The sequence below is a fragment of the Salvelinus alpinus genome, chromosome 18, assembly GCF_045679555.1.
Source record: "Salvelinus alpinus chromosome 18, SLU_Salpinus.1, whole genome shotgun sequence".
NCBI lineage: Eukaryota > Metazoa > Chordata > Actinopteri > Salmoniformes > Salmonidae > Salvelinus > Salvelinus alpinus.
This window is the reverse complement of record NC_092103.1, coordinates 51,464,320-51,491,835: the sequence shown is the minus strand read 5'-3', so window position 1 is coordinate 51,491,835 and position 27,516 is coordinate 51,464,320. Positions and strand designations below refer to the sequence as shown.

The following is a 27,516-nucleotide window of genomic DNA, read 5'->3' as shown; positions in this document are numbered from 1 at the left end:
ACTTTCTAAGCAAACTTTGGGATTTGTAAAACATTTAAGTCATTTAGCAGAAGCTCTTATCCAGAGCGACTTACAAAAAACTATCTTTACGGGAGAATGTGCGGTCCTCCACAGACACTTTGACCCATGCTCTACCTACGCACAGAAACTGGAGAAATGAGAAACTACGTTTTGAAATTGATGCCATTGTGTAAAATAAATTGAAATATTACCTCTCACGTATTATATATGAAGAGTTCCCTGGAGTGCACACAAAAAAAACACAAAAAAAAATAGGATAAGACAGACAAAGGAAGATATCTGTTTTTGCAAAAGAACCCCTCAAATATGTTGTACAGTTTAACCGGGAATCATATTTAATTGGATATGTAATTATTAAACGAGAGTTGCATGTTATGAAATGTATTCTCATAAATAATAAGGTGAACAGTAGGACAAATGATGTTTAAACTGATGCCGTTTTCGATGCCTCAGTCGGGCAGATACGAGTGCACTGTTTTATATATTTTAATGACATGTTCGTTGCGCAGAATGTCAATGTGATAATGTCCCTCTGTCATTGTCAGTTACAATCAGGGTGATTACCACACCTGAAGGTGTTACGCAATTGGCTAGCTTTGTCAATCAAATGGGTGGCTATAAAAAAGGTATGCAATTAAAATGCGTAGTGACGCACAATGGCTGCTTTGGCACTGTTGGAAGATTTGTCGAATGGAAGAACTCGGAGAGAGCGGAATTTCAGAGACCAGCAAGATTGATGAGTGGCTTATGAGCCGGTTCTGATTACCAAGAGCTGTTCTCCTGGATCTCTGTGCTGTAGTGGGCCCAGCTTTATAGAGAAGCACCCCCAGAAACCAAGCCGTGCCTGTCCCACTTCAACTCCTTGGCAAACTCGTTAATTAACAGCGTCAATGGTGTTTCTTTGCATCTGTGAGGACACGGCCGCTGGAGGGTTGTGACGCACGAGGTGCAGTGGAGACGCAGGTGCTGGGCGTACTCACCGACCCTGCTGGAACACGCAGCGACTCAAAACAATAGAAGATGTCACAATTGTTTGCGTAAAATGTTTAAACACAACTTCAATGCATTTGATTTACTCTTTTCAAACGAGGGAATACCTGGATCATCCGGTGCATCTTGCATGTCCGTGTCGCCCTCCACCTCCGTCACCACTCCACAATAGCGGCAAGTCGGGGGTTGAGCTCCGGTGTCCCCTTTCCCCTGCCTGTGGCACAAACACTTTGTCTGTGTAAGGCTATATGTCTTTTGGCCTCCACTTTTATGTCGGACCACTTTTTTATTTCTGAGATGGTCCGACCTTCTGAGCCATCAGCGTTCACAGCGTCCGCCACATGCTGCCACTCAAACACCTTTTTGGCATTTGTAATGCCCACACTGTGTCCACCAAACAATATATTTTTCCCCCTATAAGAACTTCCATTTCACACTGGGTGAAATTCCTTTTTTTAGCCTTTCTGTCGGGATTTGCCGTAATTGTCGTCATAGAGTCAGTATGGCTGAATATTAATTAGGGGCGTTTATAGGCAACTATGGGCGTTAAAAGGCTGGGACAAGACGCTCGCTCACGTGCGCCTAATTTCGAGGTGATTGTGATTAAATAAATCAGAATATTTTTGTGCGTAAGCAATATCTGTGTTTCATCCCTATGCCACCTTTTGACACCGCACACTTTTATAAATGAGGCCCCAGACCACCAGCTCTTCTCAGGAGAGACCAGACCACCAGCTCTTCTCTGGAGAGACCTGACCGCCAGCTCTTCTCTGGAGAGACCTGACCGCCAGCTCTTCTCTGGAGAGACCAGACCGCCAGCTCTTCTCTGGAGAGACCAGACCGCCAGCTCTTTTCTGGAGAGACCAGACCGCCAACCCTTCTCTGGAGAGACCAGACCTCCAGCTCTTCTCTGGAGAGACCAGACCTCCAGCTCTTCTCTGGAGAGACCAGACCGCCAACCCTTCTCTGGAGAGACCAGACCGCCAACCCTTCTCTGGAGAGACCAGACCTCCAGCTCTTCTCTGGAGAGACCAGACCTCCAGCTCTTCTCTGGAGAGACCAGACCACCAGCTCTTCTCTGGAGAGACCAGGATCTCAATCCCATTGAGCATGTCTGGGACCTATTGGATCAGAGGGTGAGGGCTAGGGCCATTCCCCCCAGAAATGTCCAGTGCAGGTGCCTTGGTGGAAGAGTGGGGTAACATCTCACAGCAAGAACTGGCAAATCCGGTGCAGTCCATGAGGAGGAGATGCACTGCAGTACTTAATGCAGCTGGTGGCCACATCAGATACTGACTGTTACTTTTGACTTTGACCCCCCTTTGTTCAGGGACACATTGTTCCATTTCTGTTAGTCACATGTCTGTGGAACTTGTTCAGTTTATGTCTCAGTCATTGAATCTTGTTATGTTCATACAAATATTTACACATGTTAAGTTTGCTGAAAATAAACGCAGTTGACAGTGAGAGGATGTAATTTTTTTGCTGAGTTTACAAAATAAATAATTATACTTTAAACTCAAATCAAATAGATAAATGATCCTTGGTATGACCATCGTAATACAATTCCATCTGTTAACTTAGTAGAACCCTCACCCAATGTCCTCTTCACTGTTATATGCAAAAAGAATCTAGCCTGAGTGCCAGTCTGGTTGTGCTATCATGCTAACTCCTTGTCACTAATTGACATGCCAATAACATCAACAGATTTGGCAAGAGCACAAACAGATCTGGACCCAAGCTAAGAAATATCCCCTTTCTGGAGACACTGGAGGAATTGTTACTTGGACATAAGAGTTTTGGGGAAAGATCTGAGATGGGAGCTAAAGGGCTGGGGATCCAGGCTAAAGTTAGTTTTATAATGGGGTTTAGCACCAGGGCTGGGGATCCAGGCTAAAGTTAGTTTTATAATGGGGTTTAGCACCAGGGCTGGGGATGGAGGCTAAAGTTAGTTTTATAATGGGGTTTAGCACCAGGGCTGGGGATCCGGGCTAAAGTTAGTTTTATAATGGGGTTTAGCACCAGGGCTGGGGATCCAGGCTAAAGTTAGTTTTATAATGGGGTTTAGTACCAGGGCTGGGGATCCAGGCTAAAGTTAGTTTTATAATGGGGTTTAGCACCAGGGCTGGGGATCCAGGCTAAAGTTAGTTTTATAATGGGGTTTAGCACCAGGGCTGGGGATCCAGGCTAAAGTTAGTTTTATAATGGGGTTTAGCACCAGGGCTGAGGATCCAGGCTAAAGTTAGTTTTATAATGGGGTTTAGCACCAGGGCTGGGGCTGGAGGCTAAAGTTAGTTTTATAATGGGGTTTAGCACCAGGGCTGGGGATCCAGGCTAAAGTTAGTTTTATAATGGGGTTTAGTACCAGGGCTGGGGATCCAGGCTAAAGTTAGTTTTATAATGGGGTTTAGCACCAGGGCTGGGGATCCAGGCTAAAGTTAGTTTTATAATGGGGTTTAGCACCAGGGCTGGGGATCCAGGCTAAAGTTAGTTTTATAATGGGGTTTAGCACCAGGGCTGAGGATCCAGGCTAAAGTTAGTTTTATAATGGGGTTTAGCACCAGGGCTGGGGATCCAGGCTAAAGTTAGTTTTATAATGGGGTTTAGCACCAGGGCTGGGGATCCAGGCTAAAGTTAGTTTTATAATGGGGTTTAGCACCAGGGCTGGGGATCCAGGCTAAAGTTAGTTTTATAATGGGGTTTAGCACCAGGGCTGGGGATCCAGGCTAAAGTTAGTTTTATAATGGGGTTTAGCACCAGGGCTGGGGATCCAGGCTAAAGTTAGTTTTATAATGGGGTTTAGCACCAGGGCTGAGGATCCAGGCTAAAGTTAGTTTTATAATGGGGTTTAGCACCAGGGCTGGGGCTGGAGGCTAAAGTTAGTTTTATAATGGGCTTTAGCACCAGGGCTGGGGATCCAGGCTAAAGTTAGTTTTATAATGGGGTTTAGTACCAGGGCTGGGGATCCAGGCTAAAGTTAGTTTTATAATGGGGTTTAGCACCAGGGCTGGGGATCCAGGCTAAAGTTAGTTTTATAATGGGGTTTAGCACCAGGGCTGGGGATCCAGGCTAAAGTTAGTTTTATAATGGGGTTTAGCACCAGGGCTGAGGATCCAGGCTAAAGTTAGTTTTATAATGGGGTTTAGCACCAGGGCTGGGGATCCAGGCTAAAGTTAGTTTTATAATGGGGTTTAGCACCAGGGCTGGGGATCCAGGCTAAAGTTAGTTTTATAATGGGGTTTAGCACCAGGGCTGGGGCTGGAGGCTAAAGTTAGTTTTATAATGGGGTTTAGCACCAGGGCTGGGGATCCAGGCTAAAGTTAGTTTTATAATGGGGTTTAGCACCAGGGCTGGGGATCCAGGCTAAAGTTAGTTTTATAATGGGGTTTAGCACCAGGGCTGGGGATGGAGGCTAAAGTTAGTTTTATAATGGGGTTTAGCACCAGGGCTGGGGATGGAGGCTAAAGTTAGTTTTATAATGGGGTTTAGCACCAGGGCTGGGGATCCAGGCTAAAGTTCGTTTTATAATGGGGTTTAGCACCAGGGCTGGGGATCCAGGCTAAAGTTAGTTTTATAATGGGGTTTAGCACCAGGGCTGGGGATGGAGGCTAAGGAAATAGTTTAATTGGAGACGGAATCTGCAGCTGGCAGTATACAGAGGCAATCCATCTATTTGCTTTTAGAATGTTTATTGCTGACAGGTTCTGGAACCATCACCTTTGTCAGATCATTTATTGAGTTTGTTTATTGCTGACAGGTTCTGGAACCATCTTCTTTGTCAGATCATTGAGTTTGTTTATTGCTGACAGGTTCTGGAACCATCTCCTTTGTCAGATCATTGAGTTTGTTTATTGCTGACAGGTTCTGGAACCATCTCCTTTGTCAGATCATTGAGTTTGTTTATTGCTGACAGGTTCTGGAACCATCTCCTTTGTCAGTTCATGTATTGCTTCTGCTAGTATTTCTGTCACACTCTACGGGACCCATTTAGGCTCTGTAGTAAATTATGCAGATGAATAAGGATTGTTGAATTTCCATGTTAATGGAGAAGGATTAAACCAATTGAGGCAATTAGACAAATCTTGATCATTTAGTGATTTTGCATTAGGCAGAATGTAGGATCAATTAGCCTAATATAAAACGTTCTGACCTCTGGAAGGCAACTAACCCCAGCACTGATCTTTCAGATCCTTTACAAACTACGAGTACACACATCAGAGGACTACAAGTACACACATCAGAGGACTACAAGTACACACATCAGAGGACTACGAGTAGAGACATCAGAGGACTACCAGTACACACATCAGAGGACTACGAGTACACACATCAGAGGACTACGAGTACACACATCAGAGGACTACGAGTACAGACATCAGAGGACTACGAGTACAGACATCAGAGGACTACGAGTACAGACATCAGAGGACTACGAGTACAGACATCAGAGGACTACGAGTACAGACATCAGAGGACTACGAGTACAGACATCAGAGGACTACGAGTACAGACAGAGGACTACAAGTACAGAAAGCAGAGGACTACCAGTACACACATCAGAGGACTACAAGTACAGACATCAGAGAACTACAAACATCAGTCTCTGTATTATTATTTATTTATTTGGACAGGGACAATGTACAACAGGAACATTCAGTACCAGTCAAAAGTTTGACACTCCTACGCATTCAAGTGTTTTTCCTTATTTGTTCTCTTTTCTACATTGTAGAATAACAGTGAAGATATCAAAACTATGAAATAACACATATGGAATCATGTAGTAACCAAAAAAGTATTAAACAAATCAAAATACATTTGATATTAGATATTCTTCAAAATAGCCACCCTTTGCCTTGATGACAGTTTTGCACACTCTTGGCATTCTCTCAACCAGCTTCATGAGGTAGTCACCTGGAATGCATTTCAATTAACAGGTGTGCCTTGTTAATATTTATTTTGTAGAATTCTGTCCTTAATGCAGTTGAGCCATTCAGTTGTGTTGTGATAAGGTAGGGGTGGTATACAGAAGATAGACCTATTTGGTAAAAGACCCAGTCCATATTACGGCAAGAACAGCTCAAATAAGCAAAAAGAAACAGCAGTCCATCATTACTTTAAGACATGAAGGTCAGTCAATGCGGAAAATTTCAAGAACTTTGAACGTTTCTTCAAGTACAGTTGCAAAAAACCATCAAGCACTATGTTGAAACTGGCTCTAATAAGGACCGCCACAGGAAAGGAAGACCCAGAGTTACCTCTGCTACAGAGGACAAATTCCTCAGTTACCAATCTCAGAAATTGCAGAACAAATAAATGCTTCACAGAGTTCAAGTAACAGACACATCTCAACATCAACTGTTCACAGGAGACTGCGTAAATCAGGCCTTCATGGTCGAAATGCTGAAAATAAACCACTACTAAAGACACCAGTAAGAAGAAGAGACTTGCTTGGGCCATGAAACACGAGCAATGGACATCAGACTGGTGGAAATCTGTCCTTTAGTCTGATGAGTTCCAATCGCTGTGTCTTTGTGAGAGGCAGAGTAGGTGAACAGATGATCTCTGCATGTCTGGTTCCCACGTGAAGCATGGAGGAGGTGTGATGTTGTGTGGGTGCTTTGCTGGTGACACTGTTGGTGATTTATTTAGAATTCAAGGCACACTTAACCAGCATGGCTACCACAGCATTCTGCAGCGATACGCCATCCCATCTGGTTTGCGCTTAGTGGGACTATAATTTGTTTTTCAACAGGACAATGACCCAAAACACACCTCCAGGCTGTGTAGGGCTATTAGACCAAGAATGAGAGTGATGGAGTGCTGCATCAGATGACCTGGCCTCCACAATCACCCGATCGCAACCCAATTGTGATGGTTTGGGATGAGTTGGACCACAGAGTGAAGGAAAAGCAGCCAACAAGTGCTCAGCATATGTGGGAACTCTTTCAAGACTGTTGGAAAAGCATTCCAGGTGAATCTGGTTGAGAGAATGCGGAGAGTGTTCAAAACTGTCATCAAGGCAAAGGGTGGCTACTTCGAAGAATCAAAAATATATTTTGATTTGTTTAACACTTTTTTGGGTTAGTACATGATTCCACATGTGTTATTAAATATTTTTGATGTCTTCACTATTATTCTGCAATGTAGAAAATAGTAAAAATAAAGAAAAACCCTTAAATGAGTAGGTGTGCCCAAACTTTTGACTGGTACTGTAAGTCTCAGTAAACAGAGACATTATGCATTGTACCAGATTTAGCAGAGTGAGAGAGAGAGACAGAAAGAGGGAGAGACAGAAAGAGGGAGAGACAGAAAGAGAGAGAGACAGAAAGAGACAGAGACAGAAAGAGGGAGAGAATGAAACAGGGACGTGGAGGAAGAGAGGATAGCAGCAGTAGCAGTATGATGACTCACACATCTACTGAGATAATGTTTTAAATCAATACAACAGGTTTCAGTCCAAGTGCAGCTACTTATCTGGAGCCATAAAATATAAGTAAAAAAACAACGTCAGTGATAACTAGGACTGGACAATACTTTTTGTTGTTGTGTAGAACGAATAGCTGACTGAAGACAGTGTGGTCCGGCATTTGTGGAGTGGAGTTTGTTACTGCGATTACATGTACTCTTAACAACGTGATGAAACTTTGTTGCTCTTTGCTGAAACAAAATGGTGTTGTAGCAAACGAGTCTTCGGTTGCCTAGGCAATGCCCCACCCTGTAGCAGCAGTACACATAAAAATAGATTGAATAGAACAGGCTTGGAACCTCTAACCCTGGTAATATGACTGGTAAATAGAACAGGCTTGGACCCTGTAACCCTGGTAATATGACTGGTAAACTCTCAGGTACACTGGTATTGTGATGTAATAATTTCCATGGTAATTTATAATGTTCAATCAAATGATGTTAACTGATGTGGCTCATGTAATGGCCGCCAGTCCACTTCCTGCTTTTACTTCCTGCTTTGCTCTTTGTAGTGGCCACCAGTCCATCCATTATGCCATCATTGACTTCAATGGGGACGCCCATTCTATTGATTCCGTTTCTATGGCAGCACATGTAGTCAGGAGTGGAGGAGAGTTGAGAGAATGCCAAGAGTGTGCAAAGCTGTCAACAAGGCTGGCTACTTTGAAGAATCTCCCATTTTAAATATGTTTTGATTTGTTTAATACTTTTTTGTTTACTACATGATTCCATATGTGGTATTCCATAGTCTTGATGTCTTCACTATTATTCTACAATAGTAAAAAACTTTTGACTGGTACTGTTTCTCCCTCCTTTCAGAACCCTCTCCATTTCCAGATGCCGATGCAGAACCCGGCCCTGCCCCAGGTGGAGCTGCTCTACTCCCTGCTGGTGATCAACAGCTGGTATGACGTCAGCCTCCTGCTCTGTCAGGAATGGAACGTCTCCAGCTTCCTGGTTCGTCTCCGTAACAACACTAAGTTCCACCTGGGCTCTGTGGTCAACATCACCACCTACACTACCTCCTCTGGATCTCACCCCAACAGCTCTGTCGCCAAGGCTGACTTATACACCTCTCTGCAGGGATACCTGGAGTCCATCAAGGAGTCCACGTCCACGGTGGTCACATTCGGCTGTGACATCCGGGACATCAAGAGGATCTTTAACGTGGTGACCAAGCTGGGCCTGATGCTGCCAGAGTACCACTGGGTGTTGGGGGACACGCAGGACGTGGAGGAGCTGAGGACCGAGGGGCTGCCGGCGGGACTGCTGGCCCATGGCAGGATGGGGACTCCCTCCCTGGATCATTACGTCCAGGATGGGCTGGAGCTGGTGGCCCGGGTGGTCGGGTCAGCTGCATACCACTCCCCTGAGCTAGCCCTCATCCCCTCCATCACCAACTGCGTGGATACACAGAGCAGCCGGAACAGGAACATGACCTCTGGGAAATATCTGTCCAGGTACAGTACTGATGCTGATTCACTACACATATAAACATCAATAAAGAAGAGTGTGATGATTTAATCCTACTGCATGGTTCAGGACACATCAAATCAAATCAAATGTATTTATATAGCCCTTCTTACATCAGCTGATATCTCAAAGTGCTGTACAGAAACCCAGCCTAAAACCCCAAACAGCAAGCAATGCAGGTGTAGAAGCACGGTAGCTAGGAAAAACTCCCTAGAAAGGCCAAAACCTAGGAAGAAACCTAGAGAGGAACCAGGCTATGAGGGGTGGCCAGTCCTCTTCTGGCTGTGCCGGGTGGAGATTATAACAGAACATGGCCAAGATGTTCAAATGTTCATAAATGACCAGCATGGTCAAAAAATTATAATCACAGTAGTTGTTGAGGGTGCAACAAGTCAGCACCTCAGGAGTAAATGTCAGTTGGCTTTTCATAATGATCATTAAGAGAATCTCTACTGCTCCTGCTGTCTCTAGAGAGTTGAAAACAGCAGGTCTGGGACAGGTAGCACGTCCGGTGAACAGGTCAGGGTTCCATAGCCGCAGGCAGAACATAGTAGTCTGACCCCATGATAGAGATATTTATAGTCTGATCCCATGATAGAGATATCTATAGTCTGATCCCATGATAGAGATATCTATAGTCTGACCCCCTGATAGAGATATCTATAGTCTGACCCCATGATAGAGATATCTATAGTCTGACCCCATGATAGAGATATTGTAACGGCAGCCTTCCTCCTCCTCCTCGTCTGAAGAGGAGGTGTAGCAGGGATCGGACCAAGACACAGCGTAGTTGGTGCTCAACATATTTAATTAAGACGATAAACAGTGAACACATACAAATACAAAATAACAAAATGTGGCAAACCGATACAGTCCTAGCTGGTGCAGAGAAAACACAGAGACAGGAAACAACCACCCACAAACCCCAACACAAAACAAGCCACCTAAATATGATTCCCAATCAGAGACAACACAAAACACCTCTGATTGAGAACCTGTAACGGTGCTCTAATTCTTCCTCCTCCTCGGACGAGGAGAGGAGAGAGGGATCGGAAGACCAATTTGCAGCGAGGTATGATGACATAATGATATTTATTGAAAGACGAACACGAAAACACTTGGAAAATTACAAAATAAGAAAACGATGTAGACAGACCTGGACACGAACTTACATATAACGTGAAGAACGCATGAACAGGAACAGACTACATAAAACGAACAAACCGAAAACAGTCCCGTGTGGTGCACAGACACAGACACAGGAGACAATCACCCACAAACAAACAGTGTGAACAGCCAACCTATATATGGTTCTCAATCAGAGGAAAACGTCAAACACCTGTCTCTGATTGAGAACCATATAAGGCTGATTACAAGACCTAAACATAGAAACACAAAACATAGAAATGCCCACCCACACTCACGCCCTGACCGACTAACACATACAAAACAACAGAAAATAGGTCAGGAACGTGACAGAACCATATTAGGCCAAACATAGAAACAGACAAACTAGACACACAACATAGAATGCCCACCCAGCTCACGCCCTGACCAACACTAAAACAAGCAAAACACACAAGAACTATGGTCAGAAAGTGACAGTACCCCCCTCCTGAGGTGCGGACTCCGAATGCACCCCTTTAAACTCTAGTGGAGGGTCTGGGTGGGCATCTGTCCGCGGTGGCGGCTCCGGCGCTGGACGAGGACACCACTCCACCATTGTCTTTGTCCCCCTCCTTAGCGTCCTTTGAGTGGCGACCCTCGCCGCCGACCTTGGCCTAGGAACCCTCACAAAGGGCCCCATCAGACTGAGGAGGTAGCTCCGGACAGAGAGGTAGCTCCGGACAGAGAGGTAGCTCCGGACAGAGAGGTAGCTCCGGACAGAGAGGTAGCTCCGGACAGAGAGGTAGCTCCGGACAGAGAGGTAGCTCCGGACAGAATGGCAGCTCATGACTGGAAGGCAGCTCATGACTGGAGGGCAGCTCATGACTGGAGGGCAGCTCATGACTGGAAGGCAGCTCATGACTGGAGGGCAGCTCATGACTGGAGGGCAGCTCATGACTGGAGGGCAGCTCATGACTGGAGGGCAGCTCATGACTGGAAGGCAGCTCATGACTGGAAGGCAGCTCATGGCTGGCGGCTCTGGCAGCTCCTGACTGGCTGGCGGCTCCTGACTGGCGGCTCTGGCGGCTCCTGACTGGCTGGCAGCTCCTGACTGGCTGGCGGTTCTAGCGGCTCCTGACTGACGGGCGGCTCTGACGGCTCGGGAAAGACAGGCGGCTCTGACGGCTCGGGACAGACGGAAGGCTCAGACGGCGCTGGGCAGACGGGCGGCTCTGACGGCTCGGGGCAGACGGGCGGCTCTGACGGCTCGGGGCAGACGGGCAGCTCAGACGGCGCTGGGCAGGCAGGCAGCTCAGACGGCGCTGGGCAGGCAGGCAGCTCAGACGGCGCTGGGCAGGCAGGCAGCTCAGACGGCGCTGGGTAGGCAGGCAGCTCAGACGGCGCTGGGCAGGCAGGCAGCTCTGACCTGCTGAGGTGCACAATAGGCCTGGTGCGTGTTGCCGGAACTGGTGGTACCGGTTTGTAGACACGCACCTCAAGGCTAGTGCGGGGAGCAGGAACAGGGCACACTGGACTCTCGAGACGCACTATACACCTGGTGCATGGTACCGTCACTGGTGGTACCGGGCTGAGGGCACGCACCTCAGGGAGAGTGCGTGGAGGAGGAACAGAGTTCTGGAGACGCACAGGAAGCCTGGTGCGTGGTGTAGGCACTGGTGGTACTGGGCTGATGGCACGCACCTCAAGCCGAGTGCGGGGTGCTGGAACTGGAGGCCTGGTACGTGGCGCTGGCACCGGAGAGCTGGTGCGCTGAGCTGGCACAGGACGTGCAGGGCTAGGGAGGCGCACAGGAGGCCTGGTGCGTGAGGCTGGCACAGTCTTCACCAGACGGCTAGCCCGCACCTCAGGACGAGTATGGAGAGCTGACTCAGGTGACATCAAATCCCCGACACGCTCCGTCGGGCGGATGTCGTGCATCATGCACCAAACCAGCAAATCCCTCATTTCTCTCTCCTCCAATTTCACCATTAGATCCTTCACAGTCTCTACTTCGCTCACCTCCAATACCGCCCTCACCGGCTCTGGTTCCATCCTTGGCTCCTTACGGTAAGCAGGGCGAGTTGGCTCAAGTCTCCTACTTGACCCAGCTACACTCCCCTTTAGACCCCCCCCAATAATTTTTGGGGGTTTCTTCTCGGGCTTCCTACCGCGCTTCCGTGCTGCCTCCTCATACCACCGCTCCTCGGCTTTAGCTGCCTCCAGCTCTTCATGAGAGCGGCGATATTCTCCAACCAATCCAACGTCCTTTACCGTTCAGAATTTCCTCCCATGTCCAGGAGTCCTGTGTAATGGGCCGCTGCTGCTGCTGTCGCTGCTGCCCGTTACTACGCTGCTTGGTCCGAGTTTGGTGGGTGGTTCTGTAACGGCAGCCTTCCTCCTCCTCCTCGTCTGATATATATAGATATCTATAGTCTGACCCCCTGATAGAGATATCTATAGTCTGACCCCATGATAGAGATATCTATAGTCTGACCCCATGATAGAGATATCTATAGTCTGACCCCATGATAGAGATATCTGTAGTCTGACTCCATGATGGTTCTGTTTTACCAGCAGATCACAGATACAACCCCCTCTTTGCCTTTCCTGGCATCAGGACTCAGGTCCTGACAAAAGGTCACAGAAGGAACCTGCCTTGAGCAGCTTAGAGCTCATCCCAGTAGCTAGGTTTCAATTTGATAAGACAATGCTGTCTGATGCAGAGGTTTAGTCACACTGTCCTCAAGCTGCAAGTACAGGTGTAAATAATTCTATGATTTCATTGAGATTCATGAACAGAAGACAGTCCCACATCAGAATCACCTGAGTGGTTTTCTGTTCTGGCCTATAAACCCTGAAATATAAACTCTGAATTCTAAGCCTCAAATTCACTCTTATCCTACAACCTCATCTGTTTCTCTGCCCCCTCACCCTGCAGGTTTCTGTCCAACACGTCATTTGACGGTCTGAGTGGTTTCATCTCGTCCCAGGAGGAGACTGTAATCTCCTCAGAGAGCCACCACTTCATCTGGTCCCTGCAACACGACCCCATAGGGAACCCCATGTGGACCAGGCTGGGCAGATGGAAGCATGACAGGGTGCTACTGGACTACACTGCCTGGACCAACAAACAGGTGAGAGGGAGGAGGAGAGAGAGATGAGGGAGAGGGAGAGGGGGGGGGCTCAGAAAAATAGATATGTCCCCTGGTCTCTCCTTACTAATAGATATGTCCCCTGGTCTCCCCTTACTAATAGATATGTCCCCTGGTCTCTCCTTACTAATAGATATGTTCCCTGGTCTCTCCTTACTAATAGATATGTTCCCTGGTCTCTCCTCACTAATAGATATGTTCCCTGGTCTCTCCTTACTAATAGATATGTTCCCTGGTCTCTCCTCACTAATAGATATGTTCCCTGGTCTCTCCTTACTAATAGATATGTACCCTGGTCTCTCCTCACTAATAGATATGTTCCCTGGTCTCCCCTTACTAATAGATATGTTCCCTGGTCTCTCCTCACTAATAGATATGTTCCCTGGTCTCTCCTTACTAATAGATATGTTCCCTGGTCTCTCCTTACTAATAGATATGTTCCCTGGTCTCCCCTTACTAATAGATATGTTCCCTGGTCTCTCCTCACTAATAGATATGTTCCCTGGTCTCTCCTTACTAATAGATATGTTCCCTGGTCTCCCCTTACTAATAGATATGTTCCCTGGTCTCTCCTCACTAATAGATATGTCCCCTGGTCTCTCCTTACTAATAGATATGTCCCCTGGTCTCTCCTTACTAATATATATGTTCCCTGGTCTCTCCTTACTAATAGATATGTTCCCTGGTCTCTCCTTACTAATTGATATGTTCCCTGGTCTCTCCTTACTAATAGATATGTTCCCTGATCTCTCCTCACTAATAGATATGTTCCCTGGTCTCTCCTTACTAATAGATATGTCCCCTGGTCTCTCCTTACTAATAGATATGTTCCCTGGTCTCTCCTTACTAATAGATATGTTCCAACTTCCCCTGGTCTCTCCTTACTAATAGATATGTCCCCTGGTCTCTCCTTACTAATAGATATGTTCCCTGGTCTCTCCTTACTAATAGATATGTTCCCTGTTCTCTCCTTACTAATAGATATGTTCCCTGGTCTCCCCTTACTAATAGATATGTTCCCTGGTCTCTCCTTACTAATAGATATGTTCCAACTTCCCCCTGGTCTCTCCTTACCAATAGATATGTTCCCTGGTCTCTCCTTACTAATAGATATGTTCCCTGGTCTCTCCTTACTAATTGATATGTTCCCTGGTCTCTCCTTACTAATAGATATGTTCCCTGGTCTCTCCTCACTAATTGATATGTTCCCTGGTCTCTCCTTACTAATATATATGTTCCCTGGTCTCTCCTTACTAATAGATATGTCCCCTGGTCTCTCCTTACTAATAGATATGTTCCCTGGTCTCTCCTTACTAATAGATATGTTCCCTGGTCTCTCCTCACTAATAGATATGTTCCCTGGTCTCTCCTTACTAATAGATATGTTCCCTGGTCTCTCCTTACTGATAGATATGTTCCAACTTCCCCCTGGTCTCTCCTTACTAATAGATATGTTACCTGGTCTCTCCTTACTATTAGATATGTTCCCTGGTCTCTCCTTACTAATAGATATGTTCCCTGGTCTCTCCTTACTAATAGATATGTTCCCTGGTCTCTCCTTACTAATAGATATGTTCCCTGGTCTCTCCTTACTAATAGATATGTTCCAACTTCCCCCTGGTCTCTCCTTACTAATAGATATGTTACCTGGTCTCTCCTTACTATTAGATATGTTCCCTGGTCTCTCCTTACTAATAGATATGTTCCCTGGTCTCTCCTTACTAATATATATGTTCCCTGGTCTCTCCTTACTAATAGATATGTTCCCTGGTCTCTCCTTACTAATATATATGTCCCCTGGTCTCTCCTTACTAATAGATATGTCCCCTGGTCTCTCCTTACTAATAGATATGTTCCCTGGTCTCTCCTCACTAATAGATATGTTCCCTGGTCTCTCCTTACTAATAGATATGTTCCCTGGTCTCTCCTTACTAATATATATGTTCCCTGGTCTCTCCTCACTAATAGATATGTTCCCTGGTCTCCCCTTACTAATAGATATGTTCCCTGGTCTCTCCTCACTAATATATATGTTCCCTGATCTCTCCTTACTAATAGATATGTTCCCTGGTCTCTCCTTACTAATAGATATGTTCCCTGGTCTCTCCTTACTAATAGATATGTTCCCTGGTCTCTCCTTACTAATAGATATGTTCCAACTTCCCCTGGTCTCCCCTCACTAATATATATGTTCCAACTTCCCCCTGGTCTCCCCTTACTAATAGATATGTTCCAACTTCCCCTGGTCTCCCCTCACTAATATATATGTTCCAACTTCCCCCTGGTCTCCCCTTACTAAAATATATGTTCCCTGGTCTCTCCTTACTAATAGATATGTTCCCTGGTCTCTCCTTACTAATAGATATGTCCCCTGGTCTCTCCTTACTAATAGATATGTTCCCTGGTCTCTCCTTACTAATAGATATGTTCCCTGGTCTCTCCTTACTAATAGATATGTTCCCTGGTCTCTCCTTACTAATAGATATGTTCCAACTTCCCCCTGGTCTCTCCTTACTAATAGATATGTTACCTGGTCTCTCCTTACTATTAGATATGTTCCCTGGTCTCTCCTTACTAATAGATATGTTCCCTGGTCTCTCCTTACTAATAGATATGTTCCCTGGTCTCTCCTTACTAATAGATATGTTCCAACTTCCCCCTGGTCTCTCCTTACTAATAGATATGTTACCTGGTCTCTCCTTACTAATATATATGTCCCCTGGTCTCACCTTACTAATAGATATGTCCCCTGGTCTCTCCTTACTAATAGATATGTTCCCTGGTCTCCCCTTACTAATAGATATGTTCCCTGGTCTCTCTTTACTAATAGATATGTTCCCTGGTCTCTCCTTACTAATAGATATGTTACCTGGTCTCTCCTTACTAATAGATATGTTCCCTGGTCTCTCCTTACTAATAGATATGTTCCAACTTCCCCCTGGTCTCTCCTTACTAATAGATATGTTCCCTGGTCTCTCCTTACTAATAGATATGTCCCCTGGTCTCTCCTTACTAATAGATATGTTCCCTGGTCTCTCCTCACTAATAGATATGTCCCCTGGTCTTTCCTTACTAATAGATATGTCCCCTGGTCTCTCCTTACTAATAGATATGTTCCCTGGTCTCTCCTTACTAATAGATATGTTCCCTGATCTCTCCTCACTAATAGATATGTTCCCTGGTCTCTCCTTACTAATAGATATGTTCCAACTTCCCCCTGGTCTCTCCTTACTAATAGATATGTTCCCTGGTCTCTCCTTACTAATAGATATGTCCCCTGGTCTCTCCTTACTAATAGATATGTTCCCTGGTCTCCCCTTACTAATAGAAATGTTCCCTGGTCTCTCCTTACTAATAGATATGTTCCAACTTCCCCCTGGTCTCCCCTTACTAATAGATATGTTCCCTGGTCTCTCCTTACTAATAGATATGTTCCCTGGTCTCTCCTTACTAATAGATATGTTCCCTGTTCTCTCCTTACTAATAGATATGTTCCCTGGTCTCTCCTTACTAATAGATATGTTCCAACTTCCCCCTGGTCTCTCCTTACTAATAGATATGTTCCCTGGTCTCTCCTTACTAATAATGAGCACTCAACTAACAAACAATTACCCCACACTTCCCTACCAGCGAATCAAAGTCATTCTCCCTCTTCCCTACCAGCGAATCAAAGTCATTCTCACTCTTCCCTACCAGCGAATCAAAGTCATTCTCACTCTTCCCTACCAGCGAATCAAAGTCATTCTCCCTCTTCCCTACCAGCGAATCAAAGTCATTCTCACTCTTCCCTACCAGCGAATCAAAGTCATTCTCACTCTTCCCTACCAGCGAATCAAAGTCATTCTCCCTCTTCCCTACCAGCGAATCAAAGTCATTCTCACTCTTCCCTACCAGCGAATCAAAGTCATTCTCCCTCTTCCCTACCAGCGAATCAAAGTCATTCTCACTCTTCCCTACCAGCGAATCAAAGTCATTCTCACTCTTCCCTACCAGCGAATCAAAGTCATTCTCCCTCTTCCCTACCAGCGAATCAAAGACATTCTCCCTCTTCCCTACCAGCGAATCAAAGACATTCTCCCTCTTCCCTACCAGCGAATCAAAGTCATTCTCCCTCTTCCCTACCAGCGAATCAAAGTCATTCTCACTCTTCCCTACCAGCGAATCAAAGTCATTCTCACTCTTCCCTACCAGCGAATCAAAGACATTCTTCCTCTTCCCTACCAGCGAATCAAAGTCATTCTCCCTCTTCCCTACCAGCGAATCAAAGACATTCTCCCTCTTCCCTACCAGCGAGTCAAGGACATTCTGATAAGCGTGACAAAGTTTGATGATATAATGTTACGAGTAAAGTAGGAAGACCAGGTTTCAATAGGCCACAGGATATTAATGTGACATGAAGGACGTGTAGACATGTGGTCTGGTGAAGCAGTTGAATGCCATTCTGACTGAATGGAAGCTGATAATTAGGAGTCTCAGCAGGTCCCAGGAAGAAATGACGAGTCCTCGCTTTCCCGAGACCGAGTCAAAACCAAGTATCAATGTATCCGACACCGAGACAAGACCGAGACACACAATATGTGGACTCCAGTACTACAACACTAGCTTATGGACTATGCTGCCTGGACTAGAACATTATAGCCTGGGTACCAGACCTGTTTGTGCTATTATTCCTCTCCTTGCCACCTCTTGTCAGATGCCAAACATATTAATGCTGCTGCTTCTGCAACGGTTAATCTCTCTTTTTGACCTTCCTCATGTTTTCTTTCTTTCTCTTTCTCTTCTTCCCTCTCCCTCACTCCTTATACCCCTCCATTCCTCCCTCCCTGCCTCCCTCATGGACTATGTTGCCTGGTCTAACAAACAGGCATCCTATCAGGGCAGGGACTGGAGGTACAAGTCGCGGCTCCATTTGCGGGTGGTCACCCTGGTGGAGCACCCCTTCGTCTTCACCCGGGAGGTGGATGAGGACGGTCTCTGTCCCGCTGGTCAGCTTTGCCTGAACCCCCTCACCAACAACACAGCCCTGCTCCAGTCTCTCTTCCTCCAGATGCGGGGGCCAAACGACAGCATTCCCACGGAGTATAAGAAGTGTTGCTACGGCTACTGCGTCGATCTGCTGGAGAAACTAGCGGAGGACATGGGGTTTGACTTCGACCTGTATATTGTAGGCGACGGCAAGTACGGTGGGTTTAAGAACGGACGCTGGACAGGGCTGGTGGGGGATCTTCTCAGCGGAGCGGCCCACTTGGCGGTCACATCCTTCAGTATAAACTCGGCCCGGAGCAGGGTTATAGACTTCACCTCCCCGTTCTTCTCCACCTCTCTGGGCATCCTGGTACGGACCCGGGACACGGCCGCGCCCATCGGGGCCTTCATGTGGCCCCTGCACTGGTCCATGTGGCTGGGGATATTCGTCTCGCTACATGTTACTGCCGTATTCCTGACCATCTACGAGTGGAACAGCCCGTTTGGGATGACGCCACGAGGCAGGAACAGAGATAAGGTGTTCTCCTTCTCCTCGGCTCTGAACGTCTGCTATGCCATCCTGTTTGGCCGTACAGCTGCCATTAAACCTCCTAAGTGCTGGACGGGGCGGTTCCTCATGAATCTCTGGGCTATCTTCTGCCTGTTCTGTCTGTCCACCTACACAGCCAATCTAGCCGCCGTTATGGTGGGGGAGAAGACCTTCCAGCAACTCTCAGGAATACACGATCCAAAGGTAGGAAAGACTACTCAGCTGTACTAACTTCTATCCAATATTTGTAGAGGATTACTACAATATGTGCATAAATAGTGCACCGTAGGGTGTTGTGGGGCTGAGGCCTGAAGCCTGAAGCTGGGGAGAGGGGCCGGGGGGGAGAGGGGCCGGGGAGAGGGGCCTGGAGAGAGGGGCTGGGGTAAGGGGGCTGGGGAGAGGGCCCGGGGGGGAGAGGGGCCTGGAGAGAGGGGCTGGGGTAAGGGGGCTGGGGAGAGGGGCCGGGGGGGAGAGGGGCTGGGGAGAGGGGCCTGGAGAGAGGGGCTGGGGTAAGGGGGGCTAGGGAGAGGGGCTGGGGTAAAGGGGGCTAGGGAGAGGGGCCTGGAGAGAGGGGCTGGGGTAAGGGGCCTGGGAGAGGGGCCTGGAGAGAGGGGCTGGGGTAAGGGGCCCGGGGGGAGAGGGGCTGGGGTAAGGGGGGCTAGGGAGAGGGGCTGGGGTAAGGGGGGCTAGGGAGAGGGGCTGGGGAGAGGGGCTGGGGGGAGAGGGGCTGGGGAGAGGGGCCCGGGGGGAGAGGGGCCCGGGGGGAGAGGGGGCTGGGGAGAGAGGGGCTGGGTAGAGGGGCCCGGGGGGAGAGGGGGCTGGGGAGAGGGGCCCGGGGGGAGAGGGGGCTGGGGAGAGGGGCCCGGGGGGAGAGGGGGCTGGGGAGAGGGGGCCGGGGAGAGGGGCCCGGGGGGAGAGGGGGCTGGGGAGAGAGGGGGCTGGGGAGAGAGGGGGCTGGGGAGAGAGGGGGCTGGGGAGAGGGGCCCGGGGGGAGAGGGGCTGGGGAGAGGGTTCCGGGGGGAGAGGGGGCTGGGGAGAGGGGGCTGGGGAGAGGGGCTGGGGAGAGGGGCCCGGGGGGAGAGGGGGCTGGGGAGAGAGGGCTGGGGTAAGGGCCTGGGAGAGGGGCTAGGGAGATGGGCTGGGGTTTGGGGCTGGATAAGGCATAAGGTTCAGGAGGTTATGGATTTTACAATGGAGAGGAGTTGAAGTGAAAAAGGTATTTTTGAAAAGAGTCCAGTAGATCTATGAGGGTTGTAGTGTTGTGGAGAGTTACAGTTCAAAGTGCTGTATCACCACAATTCATCAGTGGTCTGTCTGGGGGAGTCCTACTGGTCATATAATAGGTCATATAATAGGTCATATAATAGGTCATTTAATAGGTCATATAATAGGTCAGTGTGAAGGTGGGATCGAATCCAACCCACTGCTATTCTAGATCACCCTCTCATCCTATCGTTCCTGTCAGTCTTTCTCTGTCCGGTCTAAACAATATATGTGAAATGGTTGGACAGCACAACTCCTTTAAAAAAGAAAACAAATAACGATCACAGTTTAAAGGTGACACGAGCTAAGAGAGCTCTGTAACAGGTAAGCTGTGATGAGGAGGTAATACACCACAGTTACAGGAGGTAAAAGACCACAGTTACAGGAGGTAATAGACCACAGTTACAGGAGGTAATAGACCACAGTTACAGGAGGTTCTAGACCACAGTTACAGGAGGCATAAGACCACAGTTACAGGAGGCATAAGACCACAGTTACAGGAGGTAATATACCACAGTTACAGGATGTTATATACCACAGTTACAGGATGTTATATACCACAGTTACAGGAGGTAAAAGACCACAGTTACAGGAGGTAATACACCACAGTTACAGGAGGTAATAGACCACAGTTACAGGAGGTAATACACCACAGTTACAGGAGGTTATAGACCACAGTTACAGGAGGTTATAGACCACAGTTACAGGAGGTTATAGACCACAGTTACAGGAGGTTATAGACCACAGTTACAGGAGGTTTAAGACCACAGTTACAGGAGGTTTAAGACCACAGTTACAGGTTATAGACCACAGTTACAGGAGGCTATAGACCACAGTTACAGGAGATTATAGACCACAGTTATAGGAGGTTATAGACCACAGTAAGAGTTCCAGGAGGTTCTAGTCCACAGTAACAGTTGCAGGAGGTAAAAGATCACTGTAACAGTTAAAGGGGGTAATAGAGCACAGTTACATGAAGTAATAGAGTACAGTTACAGGAGGTATAAGACCACTGTAACAGTTACATGATGTTTTAGACCACAGTAACTGTTACAGGAGGTACTAGACCACACTAACAGTTCCAGGAGGTATTAGACCACAGTAACAGTTACAGGAGGTAATAGAGCACAGTAACAGTTACAGGAGGTAAGAGAGCACAGTAACAGTTACAGGAGGTAAGAGATCACAGTAACAGTTACAGGAGGTATTAGACCACAGTAACAGTTACAGGAGGTGTTAGACCACAGTAACAGTTACAGGAGGTATGAGACCACAGTAACAGTTACAGGAGGTATGAGACCACAGTAACAGTTACAGGAGGTATGAGACCACAGTAACAGTTCCAGGAGGTGTCGTGTCTTTGGTATCGTTAAATTGAAGACTTTTAGTTTTATCATAGATTCCTGTAATTAGGGATTACGCGATCCCTTTAGTAATAACGTAACTAATTAACTATGAATTCGAGGGCACCAGGGAAAGTTATTAGATTACAAAGTTATCATTTCCCAATATAACCTTTCAGATATTTCATATCTGATCAATGGTCTTCTAATTAATGATTGATTTACTCTACCTTACGTCAGTCTCATTCCAAACGTCGTAAATCGTTGATCTGCGCGAACCCAGTCTTCACTATGAGTCATCCATACATCAATTGTCTTAAATCATTTATTTATTACTAACTAATTAATTCACAGAAATGCAAAACAAACAAACTTAAAATAGTTACATGAAATGATGGGAGCAATATGCCCTAGTGGGCTGAACCGGCATGGCGGCTGTTAGACAAAGGGAAAGTTGCGTTCGACTAAGAATTCACTACAGAGTCCATAATTATAACAATTGACATGCTAATCCTTACACATGAACGCTCACTCATTCGGGAACAATTGCAATCAATATATATATAGTTACGTCCAGTGTGTGTCGCCTTGGTCGTTGGAGAAAAGTTCGTTTTGGTTGGAGTGAAGTTCTGTCTCGGTTGTGGATTGTTCAGAGGGACATTCGTTAAAGAATGATTGTTTCGGCGGTTGTCTTTCTTCGCGTTCAATGATACCGAATTCCTAGCTGCAGACTAGAAGTCAATATCATAACTTGTTATTATTGGTATAAGAGTTTTTACCACGTGGTATAGAAAGTAATTCTACTCAACCTTCGTTCTTCTCCTTGGAGGATAAACATGGTCTAGGGTAATTTCTTAAGAGTTGGCTTTTATTCAGATAGCAGAGAGGGGTGGTCCCATGGTCTCTGACCCAACTGGCTCAGGGGCGGTCCTTGGATTTAGTTCAAATACAACCAAATAGTTCAAATAGTTCAAATACAAATACAATTGTATTTTCCTTCATTAAACAGTTCAAAATCATATTACACAATTATACAAACAGTATCATACTCACTCATTCATTTTATACAACAAACAGATGTAAACCTCATATCTGAGGTTATTATATAAACAGCTGTATGGTAATGTGGTCCCACAGTCTCAAGTGAGTTTCTCACATGGTGACCAATGGACATGTTAATAGCTGGACTGTCCACCGGCCTTTAATACTTTTTTCCGGAACATGAAATCTGTTCGTACCTCAAGTTCTGTGAGGTGGAAGAGAATTCCTTTGTCCTGAAAGTTTACCCTCTCTCTTAATACTGTTTAGCCATGAGGAGATCCTCAGGAATTTACAACGTCTCTCTGTGATCACAGCATGGGTTGAAGGAGGAAAGGGGGAGGCAGGGAGAGGGGGATGGGGTTTGCTATACCCACGCAGGCAACGTCATGACAGAGGTATAGACCACAGTAACAGTTCCAGGAGGTTAGAGACCACAGTAACAGTTACAGGAGGTATTAGACCACAGTAACAGGAGGTACTAGACCACAGTAACAGTTCCAGGAGGTACTAGACCACAGTAACAGTTCCAGGAGATACTAGACCACAGTAACAGTTCCAGGAGGTACTAGACCACAGTTACAGTTACAGGAGGTACTAGACCACAGTAACAGTTCCGTATTTTCTGTTCCTCCAGCTTCATCACCCATCACAGGGGTTCCGCTTCGCCACGGTCCGGGAGAGCAGTGCCGAGGATTACCTGAAGAAAAGCTTTCCAGAGATGCATGAATACATGAGACGGTACAACGTACCAGCAACCCCAGGTGGAATAGAACATCTGAAGTGAGTCGTGACTATACAATACTGACTCATCACAGCTTTAACATGGGTACCAAGATTAAACAATACTGGCTTTATACACGGAGACTTAATAACTGTTCTGAATATGTCCCACTCATAATACTCTGCCACATAGGGCTAGATTTAACACGTTCAGTACTGCAGTAAAACACCATACTACTCTAGATTTAACACGTTTAGTACTGCAGTAAAACACCATAATACTCTAGATTTAACACGTTTAGTACTGCAGTAAAACACCATAATACTCTAGATTTAACATGTTTAGTACTGCAGTAAAACACCATAATATTCTGCCACACAGGGCTCGATTTAACACGAACAATAACAGGTCAATAGGAAAGTATCCATCGATTGATGTGAGTGACAGCGTCAGTGGCTCTGTCCCAGCCTCTCCAGTGATATACGTGTTTGAAACGCAGGTCTACTGGAGGTGCTAGCTATGCATCCTGTTGCCTTTGATCCTCTCCTATATCTGCTACCCAATCTGAAACGGTTTCTCAAGTCATCTCACCTCTTCTCTGGAGCAGAGGACAGGTTGGGTGTGATGACATATACACTACCAGTCAAAAGTTTGGACACACCTACTCATTCAAGGGTTTTTCTTTATTTTTATTATTTTATATGTTGTAGAATAATGGTGAAGACATCGAAACTATAACATAACACATATGCTCTCATCCTTCTAGACCTATCGGCTGCCTTTGATACTGTGAACCATCAGATCCTCCTCTCCACCCTCTCCGAGCTGGGCATCTCCGGCGCGGCCCACGCTTGGATTGCGTCCTACCTGACAGGTCGCTCCTACCAGGTGGCGTGGCGAGAATCTGTCTCCGCACCACGTGCTCTCACCACTGGTGTCCCCCAGGGCTCTGTTCTAGGCCCTCTCCTATTCTCGCTATACACCAAGTCACTTGGCTCTGTCATATCCTCACATGGTCTCTCCTATCATTGCTATGCAGACGACACACAATTAATCTTCTCCTTTCCCCCCTCTGATAACCAGGTGGTGAATCGCATCTCTGCATGTCTGGCAGACATATCAGTGTGGATGACGGATCACCACCTCAAGCTGAACCTCGGCAAGACGGAGCTGCTCTTCCTCCCGGGGAAGGACTGCCCGTTCCATGATCTCGCCATCACGGTTGACAACTCCATTGTGTCCTCCTCCCAGAGTGCTAAGAACCTTGGCGTGATCCTGGACAACACCCTGTCGTTCTCAACTAACATCAAGGCGGTGACCCGTTCCTGTAGGTTCATGCTCTACAACATTCGCAGAGTACGACCCTGCCTCACGCAGGAAGCGGCGCAGGTCCTAATCCAGGCACTTGTCATCTCCCGTCTGGATTACTGCAACTCGCTGTTGGCTGGGCTCCCTGCCTGTGCCATTAAACCCCTACAACTCATCCAGAACGCCGCAGCCCGTCTGGTGTTCAACTTTCCTAAGTTCTCTCACGTCACCCCGCTCCTCCGCTCTCTCCACTGGCTTCCAGTTGAAGCTCGCATCCGCTACAAGACCATGGTGCTTGCCTACGGAGCTGTGAGGGGAACGGCACCTCCGTACCTTCAGGCTCTGATCAGGCCCTACACCCAAACAAGGGCACTGCGTTCATCCACCTCTGGCCTGCTCGCCTCCCTACCTCTGAGGAAGTACAGTTCCCGCTCATCCCAGTCAAAACTGTTCGCTGCTCTGGCACCCCAATGGTGGAACAAACTCCCTCACGACGCCAGGTCAGCGGAGTCAATCACCACCTTCCGGAGACACCTGAAACCCCACCTCTTTAAGGAATACCTAGGATAGGATAAAGTAATCCTTCTAACCCCCCCCCCCTTAAAAGAGTTAGATGCACTATTGTAAAGTGGTTGTTCCACTGGATATCATAAGGTGAATGCACCAATTTGTAAGTCGCTCTGGATAAGAGCGTCTGCTAAATGACTTAAATGTATGTAAAATGTAAATGTATATGGAATCATGTAGTAACCAAAAAAGTGTTAAACAAATCAAAATACACATGAAGCTGGTTGAGAGAATGCCAAGATTGTGCAAAGCTGTCATCAAGGCAAACACTTGGCTACTTTGAAGATTCTAAAATCTATTTTGATTTGTTTAACACTTTTTTGGTTACTACATGATTCCATATGTGTTATTTCATCATTTTGATGTCTTCACTATTATTCTACAATGTAGAAAATAGTAAAAAATAAAGTAAAACCCTTGAATGAGTAGGTGTGTCCAAACTTTAGACTGGTACTGTACATACCTTTCTCTCTGTGTGGGGGAGGTGAGGAGATGACTGAAGACTTGCACCTGCTCGCCACTGATAAGATCCTTCTGGAACATATTTTGATAAGGAAGTGCACACTGTATCTGCTTGCCTGAGTTTCTTTCAGAGCCAGAGATAGTCCTCCCACATCTTTACTATAGCCAACTATATATGTTAGTATGCACTGCATGAAAAAGGGCCTGGAAGTTATAAAAAAATGAAATTGAAAAATAGCTAACGGCAGGCAGCCTAACGATTTAGAGCGTTGGGCCAGTTACCAAAAGGTAGCTGGTTCGAATCCCCGAGCTGACTAGGTGAAAAGTCTGTCTGTGCCCTTGGGCAAGTTACTTCACCCTTTTTGCTCCAATAAGTCACTCTGGATAAGAGTGTCTGCTAAATGACAAACATGTAAAATTTTGCATGTCTAACATCAGTAGGTAAGACTCAATCATGGACACTTTTACTGACAGTTGTGGCTGCTTTGTGTGATGTATTGTTGTCTCTACCTTCTTGCCCTTTGTGCTGTTGTTTGTGCCTATAATGCTTGTACCCTGTTTTGTGCTGCTACCATGTGTTGTCATGTGTTGCTGCCATGCTATGTTGTCATGTGTTGCTGCCATGCTATGTTGTCATTTGTTGCTACCATGCGGTGTTGTCATGTGTTGCTACCATGCTGTGTTGTCATGTGTTGCTACCATGCTGTGTTGTCATGTGTTGCTACCATGCTGTGTTGTCATGTGTTGCTACCATGCTGTGTTGTCATGTGTTGTTACCATGCTGTGCTGTTACCATGCTGTGTTGTCATGTGTTGCTACCATGCCGTGTTGTCATGTGTTGCTACCATGCTGTGTTGTCATGTGTTGCTACCATGCTGTGTTGTCATGTGTTGCTACCATGCTATGTTGTTGTCTTATATCTGTCTTTATGTAGTGTTGTGTTGTCTCTCTTGATGTGTGTTTTGTCCTATATTTTTATTTAATTTATTTTTAATCCCAGCCCTCATCCCCGCAGGAGACCTTTTGCCTTTTGGTAGGCCGTCATTGTAAATAAGAATGTGTTCTTAACTGACTTACATATTTAAATAAAGGTTAAATAAAGGTTCAATTAATTAACTTAGTAAAAACAACCTTTCCTGATGTTGATTGTAGTCCATGTTCAAGGCTGCATCTCAAATAGCACCCTATATCCTATTGGCCCTGGTCAAAAGTAGTGCACTAAAAAGGGACTAAGGTCTCATTGGGTCACAGACAATGTTAGAGAGATGCAATGTATTCAGTAGCAAATGTCTTTTCAGGCACGATCCTCAGCAACTGGATGCTTTCATCATGGACAAGGCCTTACTCGACCACGAGGTTTCTATCGATGCAGAATGCAAGACACTCACCGTGGGGAAACCATTTGCAATTGAAGGCAAGTAGATTGACATGAAACAAAGTGTTCATTCTGTATCCATAATGAAGAGGAACAAGACAGGTATGCCCTCTGTCCCCTCTCCTTTTCGTGCTAGCTATAGAACCATTGGTAGAAAGGATAAGACAAGGCTATACATTACAGTCGTGGCCAAAAGTATTGAGAATGACACAAATATTAATTTCCACAAAGTTTGCTGCTTCAGTGTCTTTCGATATTTTTGTCAGATGTTACTATGGAATACTGAAGTATAATTACAAGCATTTCATACGTGTCAAAGGCTGTTATTGACAATGACATGAAGTTGATGCAAAGAGTCAATATTTGCAGTGTTGACCCTTCTTTTTCAAGACCTCTGCAATCCGCCCTGGCATGCTGTCAATCAACTTCTGGGCCACATCCTGACTGATGTCAGCCCATTCTTGCATAATCAATGTTTGAAGTTTGTCAGAATATGAGGGTTTTTGTTTGTCCACTCGCCTTTTGAGGATGACCACAAATTCTCAATGGGATTAAGGTCTGGGGAGTTTCCTGGCCATGAACGCAAAATATCGATGTTTTGTTACCTTAGCCACTTAGTTATCACTTGCCTTATGGCAAGGTGCTCCATCATGCTGGAAAAGGCATTGTTTGTCACCAAACTGTTCCTGGATGGTTGGGAGAAGTTGCTCTCG

The 27,516-nt window shown here is 46.3% G+C and overlaps 1 protein-coding gene across 1 annotated transcript in view; it reads left to right on the top strand.

Annotated features, from left to right (window-relative positions):
- LOC139543469 (glutamate receptor ionotropic, NMDA 3A-like) overlaps positions 1-27,516 on the top strand; it is a 48,133-nt gene that overhangs the window by 11,303 nt on the left and 9,314 nt on the right. The window contains exons 2-6 of the mRNA XM_071349568.1: positions 8,296-8,936; positions 12,995-13,190; positions 18,073-18,927; positions 23,005-23,150; positions 26,727-26,842. Of these exons, the coding sequence (XP_071205669.1) occupies positions 8,296-8,936; positions 12,995-13,190; positions 18,073-18,927; positions 23,005-23,150; positions 26,727-26,842 (1,954 nt within the window). The remainder of the gene's footprint in view (positions 1-8,295; positions 8,937-12,994; positions 13,191-18,072; positions 18,928-23,004; positions 23,151-26,726; positions 26,843-27,516) is intronic.